Source organism: Zalophus californianus, chromosome 8, assembly GCF_009762305.2.
Source record: "Zalophus californianus isolate mZalCal1 chromosome 8, mZalCal1.pri.v2, whole genome shotgun sequence".
NCBI classification, from domain to species: Eukaryota; Metazoa; Chordata; class Mammalia; order Carnivora; family Otariidae; genus Zalophus; species Zalophus californianus.
Genome location: NC_045602.1, coordinates 93,838,254 through 93,848,956, shown reverse-complemented (window position 1 = coordinate 93,848,956; position 10,703 = coordinate 93,838,254). Strand labels below are relative to the sequence as shown.

Sequence of the window (10,703 nt, the reverse complement as noted above, 5' to 3'; positions counted from 1 at the left end):
CCAGATAAGTAAAAACAGAGCTGCTTATAGAAATCAGTTCTGCTAATATAAAGGGATTTAAGAACAATATTAAAAGACAGTACTCCGGCAAATTAAATATTCAAAGTGAAGAACACTGCATTTGTTAAAAGTGTCAACATTTAGAATGCATAATTTTAGCATAAATACTCTAGAAATATTCACTTAGTTTGCTATGTTTTATTGTTAATAAAGAAGGTCTTGCATCTAGATTTGTCATATGTCATTAATAAATCAGCTATAAAATGCAAATTATAATTATTTTGAATTATCTATTTATTGTTTATTTATATTTAAGTTTAGGCTCCCCTAATATGGCCTAATAAAAATTTGAGATGCTAAGTGACTGCTTCATCTGCTTACTCTGTGTATTTGCTGAAAATAATTAGTTATATTAATTGAGGGATTTTTTTTTCCCTTAAAAAATTTATCTGGGTGAAGGTGAACCTAAATAAAATATGTTAAAAATATGCATTATTTTTGCCAGTGTGGTGGGTAAAATGTAGTTTGCACTAAAATCAGCAAAATAAACTTTTGTACATGACTGTGGCATCAATCTGGTGTAATGATTTGCTATAACAACTAAGAAATATAGCGTTAGTACTATCCAGGTAAGAGGACCCCTGCCCCAGCTTCTGTATATTATAGAGACTGTTCTGGCCCTTTTCTGGCCACGCTACTCCATACACGGCCAAGAGGTCCCAGGGCCAGCATGTGACTTGCCTGGAGCTCACACACACACACACCCTTCTAGAACACATTTGGGGTACCTATGGTGCTGACATTCTTTGCTGAAAGGGGCCCAGGCTCCTTTCCAAGGCCTGTAGAGACCTCCTTCCTGGATCATTCCTGCAAGGGTGACTATCACTGGTGTGCTCACCATTAGACTTGATGTGTGGCCAAGAGGAGGCTAAGGTGGGGATCAGGATAGAGCAGGCACTTGTGGACTGCGGTGGGGAACACACACATCTCTGCCCGTGTAGTAACCTCTCACAGTGCAGGACTGAGCCGGAGGTGGGAAATAAGAGGGTAAGTAGGGGAAAAAGTCATAGAACTAAATTCCCCAGTGGCTTTCCTGGTTCTTATGAAGGCACATTGGTCAAGGTAGGAGGAGCGAACATAGCTTACCTACAACTTGTCATCATGAGTTATAATTGTTTAATACTTCAAGAGATAGCACGAAGGCCTTCAAGAACTCTTACTCTGGACCTGGCAAATATAAAGAGCAGGCTGAGTAACATTATAATTTTATATTGCCAAACTTTAAGTGGTCCATCTGTCTCGCTAATGATCAATTTGCTACCTGAAGTCACACCTTGCACATAAGAATAAGTTAAATTAATGGCTGAGAAGAGAAACCAAGTGAAGAATAAGAGACCAAAGAAACTCTCTACTGTAGTTCCTTTTCTTCTGCTCTGTGCGTTTTGGAATATGTTTTTCTTTGGGAAGCTTATTCTCCAAGATGATGATGATGATGATGATAAAAACTGATGCTATGTGCTGGGCCCTCTTATAAACATTACACACATTAATTAGTAATTATAACAATGGCATAGGTGGGTCCTGCGCTAAGAGCCTCCTGTTTTACAAGAGGAAGTCTGGGCATCAAGAGGATGACCTGCCTGCAGTCACACAGCTGGGCTGAGGAAAAGGAGGCTCCAGCCCAGGCAGTCTGGCTCCAGAATCCCTGCTGAAGAATTCTGCAGGGCTTTTGCCCACAGAGCCACGTCTGCACAAACAAATGTCTGCTTCATAAGCAGCTAGTTAGCAACTTTTCCCTCTTCACCAACCAGTAATGTCATTTGCAGCATTAACCACATCCTTGGGTCAGCACGGACTTTCAAGCAAGGGGTTGTTCTACTGTCAGGGCTGAGCGCAGTTGCTCAGTATTTTGGGTTTTGTCTTTTTTGTGGTGTTTTGTTTTGCTGTTAAGTGTGGTAGGAAAACAAGTTTAGCACAGTGCTGGCTCTCAGAAATCCTGGAAGAAGGGAAGTAGAGGTGGTAGGAAGAAGTAGAGAATGAAACTCGGAAAATTAATGTAGTTTGATGACAAAGTCAAAAATGAACAAGTAATGGGAGCCTGGGTGGCTCAGTGGTTAAGCGTCTGCCTTCGGCTCGGGTCGTGATCCCAGGGTCCTGGGTTCGAGCCCCATATCGGGCTCCCTGCTCAGCGGGAGGCCTGCTTCTCCCTCTCTCACTCTCCGGGCTTGTGTTCCCTCTCTCGCTGTGTCTCTCTCTGTCAAATAAATAAAATCTTTAACAACAAAAAAATGAACAAGTAAATTGCTCCAGCCCAGCTGCGCTCCCCCCAATCCTCCAGCCTTGGTCTACCAAGGTGTCGGGGGGCGTAATCAGGACCGGCTTCTGACTTGGCCTTCGGTGGGGCTCCTTGCCTCTGGGAGGGCCAGGGTCTCTCCCGTGAGAATTCTGAAGGGTTAGGGGAAAGGGAGACGCCAGAATAGGGGCGGAGAAGCGGGGAACAGCGCCCACACGACCTGACACCCCGCCACCAGCACCGAGAGAGGATCCACCGACCCTCTTGGACCCTCTTGGAGACTGCCAGTGCAGCCTCACAAGACGCCCCGCCTCCGCCCCGCCCCTCCGCGACGTCGGCCCCGCCCATCCACGGTGTCCCCGCCTCCGCCCCGCCCCTGAGGCCCTCGGTCCCGCCTCCTGCATGGCGGCTGGCTCCCTGTTTACCCGCGGTGCATGGTGGGACCGTCGCCTCGGACAACCAGCCAGCTCCCCTCCCTGGTGGCTGCCCCTTGGCTGTGCGGAACGAGCGCGGCGGCGGCATGCGTCCGGCCTCCACATCATCAGAGCCTCTGGCGAGCCCCGACTACTACGAGAGGCTGGGCCGCCTCCAGCACCAGCTGCGGGACAGGTATGGCCTACCCGGGGCGGGGGCGGGGAGTGGGCCCGGTCACGGGTCCGTCGGTGCCCTAACTCCGGTTCCTTGCCACTCCCCCCGCCGTGTTTCCCTGGGCCCGGGTCCGCCCGCGACCCTCCCCCCAGGCTCCCGGTGGGCCCTGGAGGACAAAGTTTACCAAATACCGTGCCCCATCGCCCTTATTGGAGGTCTCCCGCCGGAGGATGCGGCCGCATCACTGAATTTGCCCAGAAGTGAGAGTGGGAGTTCTCTTGCCTGTCACTCTCAATCACGCCTTGTGAATTTCTGTACTTCCTTCTACACGCCTCCTCGCCTGTCTCTCTTCAAATTGTCATCCCACCCTGACAGCTGCACTGCTTCAATGATGACAGGTCCGGGAACGCAGGCGGGAGTGTGTGTGTGTGTGTGTGTGTGTGTGTGTGTGTGTGTGTGTGTGTGTGTGTGTGTGTGTGTGTGTGTGTGTGTGTGTGTGTGTGTGTGTGTGTGTGTGTGTGTGTGTGTGTGTGTGTGTGTGTGTGTGTAACAATATGCCCTATTTAAATGCAGGAGACATTTTTGGGGGGAACGAGGGCTGGCCAGATTTCCAGCAAAGGGATGAAATTTACAGAAGTCCAGCTTCCAGAGGGTTCATGATACTTTAAGACATGAAAGAGGAGAGCCACTGAAAACAGCTAGATCTAAGAGCACAGAGAGAAAATTATGAAGCAATTTACTATAAATAACCACATAAAAGATAAGTTGTTGGAACTATTATTTAGCTGCTAAACTAATTGGAGTTGGAAATCTCATTAGCTGACAAGAAAGGAAGTAGATATTTGGATCTCTTGATAAACAAAGCGTTTAATGAATGTTAAAAGTTACAAAATCATTTCAGTGAAGAGGAGAGCTTTGTGTGTGACAATTATAAAATGATAAAAATAATTACATGCAAGGTAAAGGCAGAAGTATGTGGTTATGAAAAGGAATTATATTCATCTTATCCTAGATTTAATTCTTGTCAAATATTTATAGAGCATCCACAACAGGCCTCCTTAATTGTCCTTACCATATTTTACCCCTTAATCCTTTCCTGTATCCTATTTTCTTTCTGACCTACTGCCACTCACCCACTCCAGGGACCTCCTCACCTTCAACTTTAAAAAAAATCACTTCCTGAAGTGCCTTCCCTATGGCAAGTATTGATCAACCCATTCCCTAACTTGTGTGATCTCTTATTTTTACAGCACTGTAGATAAATGGCTTAAGTGACTTGCTCCCTGATTAGAGAGAGAATTCCAGGAGGACAGGAACCATATTTAGCTGGATCTTTAGCTGGTAATAGAGTACCTCAGGGGAGGAGGGGCTTGACAAATGTTTGTTGATTGAATGGCAGAAATCCCAAAGCCAAGCATCCAGGGTCCAGGAGTTACAAATGTCTTGTATACAACACTGGTGCCACACATTGTCACTAAATCATGACGCTTTTCCAGTCAACCAGGGAAAGTGAACAGTATGATATTTCAAAGACAGTATTAAGTGTCTGCACATACCTTATAATTAAAAGACAAGACACTGCTCTGTACATCAGCACGCCTAAAGTGCTTTTGACACTGTTCTGTTAGAAGAGTAGCTTAGTTACCCGAGGCCTTTAGGTATTTGTATCTCTTAGCCCATGTTCTAATTTTAAAATGTTACTGGTCCAAATGGCATTCTTTCTGAACTAAGTTCATTGTGAGTTATCATTTTTACTTCCTATGCTAGAAACACCTGGCTGTTTATAGTCCCTATAGTGTAATAACTGTGTAATGATTAGTACTCACTTTATGTTTAACACTTAATGTTTTAACTGTTAAGCAAGGTGAGGCTGTTGAAATTATATAAGGAATTCAAGTCAAATTTTATAGCCCATTCATGGTTCTGCATTTGGAGTCTTTAAAAAAATTTTAAGTTGGTACAAATCTGTTGCATGTGTATTCATCTTTCGTTTTATTAAATTTTTTTAGAAAGGAAGGGGGGAGGGGCAGAGGGAGAAAGAGAGAATCCCAAGCTGAGCACAGAGCCTGACACAGGGCTTGATCTCACTACCCTGAGATCATGACCTGAGCCAAGATCAAGAGTCAGATGCTTAACCAACTGAGCCACCCAGGCGCTCCTTATTTTTCTTTTTAAAAGTCCATAACTAATGCATAGTAAGTACAGAGGCAAATAACTTCGGATGCAGAGAAACTTGGGTTCTGCTCTACGAACAGTTGTGTGACCTTGAGCAGGTTGTTCAGCTTCTCTGAACCTTGGTTTTTCACCAGAAATGAAGAGCACTGAATTATATATACAGTAAGGCCACAGATTTGTTTTTTGTCTAGTAGAGTAATGAGCTTCAAATGAAGAGTTGGAAGCTGTAGTTTGCAAAGCAACAAGTAGTGAGCGTCATTGTTTGTATCCTATTTGAGTGTTTGAATGTACCTGCTTTTTTGTTTAGTTCAGACTCTTAAAGGCTGCATCTCTGGGTCATCACAGCTGCTTTATCAGTCCAGAAATTTCCTGGGGGTGGGAAATAAAAGCAATCTGCCCTTTCCTGGCCTTCTTAGAGCTGGCTCATTGCTGGTCTAATATAGTTGGTCTAATAACAGGGCCTTTCCTTTGTAAGTGGTGTATTTCTAGCCCAAATTGTCTCAGCTGTAGTCACACATAGATGTACATTCTTAATTTTTTCCTCTGTGTATGGTGTTTTCTCTGCACTCTGGTGAAATCAATCATAGAATCTTAAAGAGCCTGCTGGAGTGACTCGTTACGGTGTGTGTAGTGCCACAAGCATGGTAGAAACATGTGAGTGGAATTGACTCTTACAATTATATAAAAACATCCCTTTAAAAGGCCCATTAACCAGCCCCAGTTTTTTCAATGCCACTATTGATTCAGAGTGAGATATCATAATAGTCCAGAAATTGATTCTGAGATATTAGTTGAGTAAAGCTGAAGTTGGTATTGAGACAAAAACAGAATAACAAGTGGCTTAAAAGGAGAAAAGCAAAGCATGTGGCTACACTCTTAAGGACTACCCATCTGTGTAAACCTTTGAATGGTCCAGGTGAGGGGTGTAGGTGACGGACACCGTGGGCTATGGGTATATATCCCAGGGCTGGGTGTTTCAGAGATTCTGAAATAAAGATTTAGTATGTAGGGGTTGCAAGATAATCCTCCCCATAAACCTTTCTCTGGCTTTTTATTGGGGTAAATAATCTTGTTTTAAGTCTTAAATTTGAAAAAGAAAGGAAAAACAGCATTCAGAAGCTCTGCAGTGTGGATGAGGAGGTTAGGAAAAGGGCCTGTGTTAAAGACTAATGAGATTAGCATCATGTTGTCCTCAGTGGGAGGCCAGGAGATGTTTGTGGTTTTTCACCATGTCAAGTGCTGTAATGGGTCATTGTGACTGGCAGATGTATGTATCTACTGAAGACAGAGCAAGAACGAAGAAGTTCTGTGTTTATGATTAAAAAGCACTTGCTGCACAGGAGATGATGGATTCCCAAAAAGACCTTTTTCACCAGAGGTCATAGGTGGATTTTAAAAATTATTTTGAATTAAATTCAAGCTTACAGAAAAGTTGCAAGTATAGGATAAAGACTTCTGGGATTCCCCTCACCCAGATTCCCCAACTCTTTTTTTCTTTTTTAAGATTTATTTACTTATTTATCTGAGAGAGAGAGAGCATACAGAGGGAGAGGGAGAAGCAGACTCCTTGCTGAGCAGGGAGCCCAACGTGGGGCTCGATCCCAGGACCCCGGGATCATGACCTGAGCCGAAGGCAGACACTTAACCAACTGAGCCACCTGGGTGCCCCCAGATTCCCCAGTTCTTAACATTTCATTATATTTTTTCTGTTTTTGTCCATCTGCCCATCTGTCCAAAGTCATTAGTCTTTTCTGAACCATTTGAGAACTACAGATAAAATGCCCCATTACTCCTAAAAACTCAAGTGTCTGTTTCCAAAAACAAGGATGCTCCTGGATATGGATGCACCCTGGAACTATCCCAGTGAGGAAATCAACACGGATTGATACCAGTCCACAGACTCCAATCAAATTTCACCACCTGCCCATTTTGCCAAGTGTCCTAAGACTGTCTTTTTTCATTACTGGTCCAAGATCCCATCTGTGTACCCATTTGCCATGTCTCTTTAGTCTCCCCCAGTCTGGAGCTATTCCGTAGTCATTCCCTGTCCTGTATTCCTGACAGTTTTGCAGAGTACAACTTTCATTCTAGAGGGTGATCCTAAAGCTGGGTCCATCTAATGGTTCCTCATGACCAGACTCTGATAACACTTTCTTGGCAGGAATAGCACAGAAGTGAGGCATGACATCAGGGCACAAGGTCATAGACACACTTAATGGTCTTTCTGTCTTTGTAATTTAATGACAGCTCACTGTCCAGTCATTCATTCTTCATGAACTAAGTATCCTCTTAATCATGAAATTTTAAAAGAGGCAAAAGTGATTAATAAAAATTTCTAACATGGAAGCAATTATGCCGTATTTCCTTCACTTCTCTTCTACGTTCACTCTTATTTTTTTAATTTTACTTTATTTAAATTAACATATAGTGTATTATTAGTGTCAGAGGTAGAGTTCAGTGATTCATCAGTTGCTTATGATACCCAGTGCTCATTACATCACATGCCCTCCTTAATGCCCATCACCCAGTTACCCCATCCTCCTAACCCCTCCCCTCCAGCAACCCTCAATTTGTTTCCTATAGTTAAGAGTCTCTTACAGTTTGTCTCTTCTGTTTTCATCTTATTTTATTTTTCCCTGCCTTCCCCTATGGTCCTCTGTGGTTTTTTTTTTTTCTTAAATTCCACGTGTGAGTGAAATCATATGATATTTGTCTTTCTCTGACTGACTTATTTTGCTCTTAGCATAATACCCTAGTTCCATCCACATCATTGCAAATGGCAAGATTTCATTCTTTTTGATGGCCCATTAATATTCCATTGTATATATAATACCACTTCTTCTTTACCCATTCATCTGTCGATGGACATCTATACCCTTTCCATATTTTGGTTATTGTGGACATGGCTGGTATAAACATTGGGGTGCAGGTGCTTCTTTGGATCACTATGTTTGTATCCTTTGGGTCAATACCTAGTAGTGCAATTGCTGGGTTGTAGGGTAGCTCAATTTTTAACTTTTTGAGGAACCTTCCTACTGTTCTCCAGAGTAGCCGCACCAGCTTGCATTCCCACCAACAGTGTGAGAGGGTTCCCCTTTCTCCGTATCCTCACCAATGTCTGTTGTTTCCTGAGTTGTTAATTTTAGCCATTCTGACCTGTGTGAGGTGGTTATCTCATTGTGGGTTTTGATTTGTATTTCCCTGATACCAAGTGATGTTGAGCACTTTTTCATGTGTCTGTTGTCCATTTGTATGTTTTCTTTGGAGAAATGTCTGTTCATGTCTTCTGCCCATTTCTTGACTGGATTTTTTGTTTTTTGGGTGTTGACTTTGATAAGTTCTTTATAGATCTTGGATACTAGCCCTTTATCTGACAAGATATTTGCAAATATCTTCTCCCATTTTGTCAGTTGTCTTTTGGTTTTGGTGACTGTTTCTTTAGCTGTGCCAAAGCTTTTTTTTTTTTTTTTTTTTTTAATCTTGATGAAGTCCCAGTAGTTCATTTCTGCTTTTGTTTCCCTTGCCTTTGGAGATGTGTCTAGCAAGAAGTTGCTGCAGCCAAGGTCAAAGAGGTTGCTGGCTGTGTTCTCCTCTAGGATTTTGACGGATTCCTGTCTTACATTTAGGTTTTTCATCCATTTTGAGTTTATATTTGTGTATGGTGTAAGAACTTCATACAGGAATTCAGCAAAGTGGAAGGATATAAAATCAATGCACAGAAACCAGTTGCATTTCTATAAACTATGAGACAGAAGAAAGATAAATTAAGGAATGGATCCCATTTACAATTACACCAAGAACCATAAGATAACTAGGAATAAACCTAACCAAAGAGGTAAACTGAAAACTATAGAACATTTATGAAAGAAATTGAGGAAGACACAAAGAAATGGAAAAACATTCTATGCTCATGGATTGGGAAAGTAAATATTGTTAAAATGTCTGTGCTACCCAGAACAATCCACACATTCAGTGCAACCCCTATCAAAATACCATCAACTTTTTTCACAGAGCTGGAACAAATAATCCTAAAATTTGTATGAAACCCCTGAAAAAATCCCGAATAGCCAGAGGAATGTTGAAAAAGAAAACCAAAGCTGGGGCATCACAATTCTGGACTTCAAGCTATATTACAAAGCTGTAATCATCAAGACAGTGTGGTACTGGCACAAAAACAGACAAATAGATCAATGGAACACAATAGAGAACCCAGAAATGGACCCTCAACTCTATGGTCAACTAATCTTTGACAAAGCAGAAAAGATTATCCAATGGGAAAAAGACAGTCTTCAACAAATGGTGTTAGGAAAATTGGACAGCCACAAGCAGAAGAATGAAACTGGACCATTTTTTTACACCATACACAAAAAATAAGTTCACTCTTATTAATGACAAAGTAAAAATGTGTGTGGTGCTACTACTTAAAAAAATGGCATCTCTATGATTTTTTTTCCTTGGAATATTTTTTTCCTTTTTAAACATAGGCACACCCTAACTAAAGAATAGACCTTGTGTTCCCGAGCTAGGATTTGGTGTTTGGATTTTGGACCCCATTTTCCCATTAAAAGAATTTGGTTAAGTGGTAGTTTCCATTCTAGATTATGCTAAGCAAAGAAATATACTTAATTTCTAATGTAGCTAACAGAGTAACTTTTGGGAATTTTTTTTTAAAGGGAAAACATATCTAAAGAAAAACAGAAACTAATAATTAAGAGCTCCCACATGGAACATGGGTTCAGCCCCTTTCCCTTAGCTGGACCACCTGAGGTCACCTTCTGCTGGACTTTGATTCAGTCTTTTCTTTTTTCCTGGCATTTTCTTGCAGACATTATGTGATTTTTCTTTTGGGCTTAGTTAATGTTAATTTAGATTAGCAATTTGGCTTCAGTTGAAGGTTATACTTTGGTGGTGGAACAGAAACTCTGTGGTTAAACCCCGCCCCCACCCCCACCTCCCTGTGGCTAAACCCCCCCCCAAGGGCTCTTTCTGGGACTGGGATGGCTAGTCCTGTTCAGCAGTTGTACCCCATAGCCCTTTGGTTTTGACTGTTGCTACCTCCTTTGCTGCCCAGTTTCCCTTCCAGGCTTGGGTGTACAGGTATGCAGGGTAAACTTTGTCCTCTAGCTTACTGCCAGCACCCACCTGAACAATACAAGTTAAGTCCTTCCTGGAAGTAGCTCCAGGGAGTAGCAGTCAGTGACAAATCCTGGTGATGTCACAAAGATAAAAAGAAACTCCTCCAAATCCAAAGTAATAGTGTTAGGGGACTTGGTCTTCATTAAATGTGAGTGGAGCTAGGTATACTTTTCAGAGACTTGGCTCTGCCTAGGCTGGTCTGGCTGGGAGCAGAGCAGGCCACCAGTCTTCAGTCCAGGGTGGATTTGTGGAAGTATGTTGTCTTGACCTGGTAGAACCCCCATCACTCAAATGCCACTAGCTCAGAAAAATCTGGCCATAGTATATTCTACGTATTTATCTTGTTTATTGCTTGTCCTTCCCTCTAGAATGTCAGTTGCCCACAGCAGAGCCCTTGGCTGGCTTGTTCGCCATGTTAGTGTTCAGGCCTGGAACAGTACCCCGTTCATCATGGCACTCAAGAAGTACTTGTTGAATGAATGAACCTGCTTTCCAGTCTTTTCTTAGTGCC

At 42.6% G+C, this 10,703-nt stretch overlaps 1 protein-coding gene across 1 annotated transcript in view; it reads left to right on the top strand.

The window, feature by feature from the left end:
• The first annotated feature begins 2,673 nt into the window (after nucleotides 1-2,673).
• The window catches only part of KIZ (kizuna centrosomal protein), a 125,560-nt gene continuing 117,530 nt past the window's right edge, over nucleotides 2,674-10,703 (top strand). Inside the window, exon 1 of the mRNA XM_027622818.2 lies at nucleotides 2,674-2,902. Within this exon, the coding sequence (XP_027478619.1) occupies nucleotides 2,814-2,902 (89 nt within the window). The 5' untranslated portion in view covers nucleotides 2,674-2,813. The remainder of the gene's footprint in view (nucleotides 2,903-10,703) is intronic.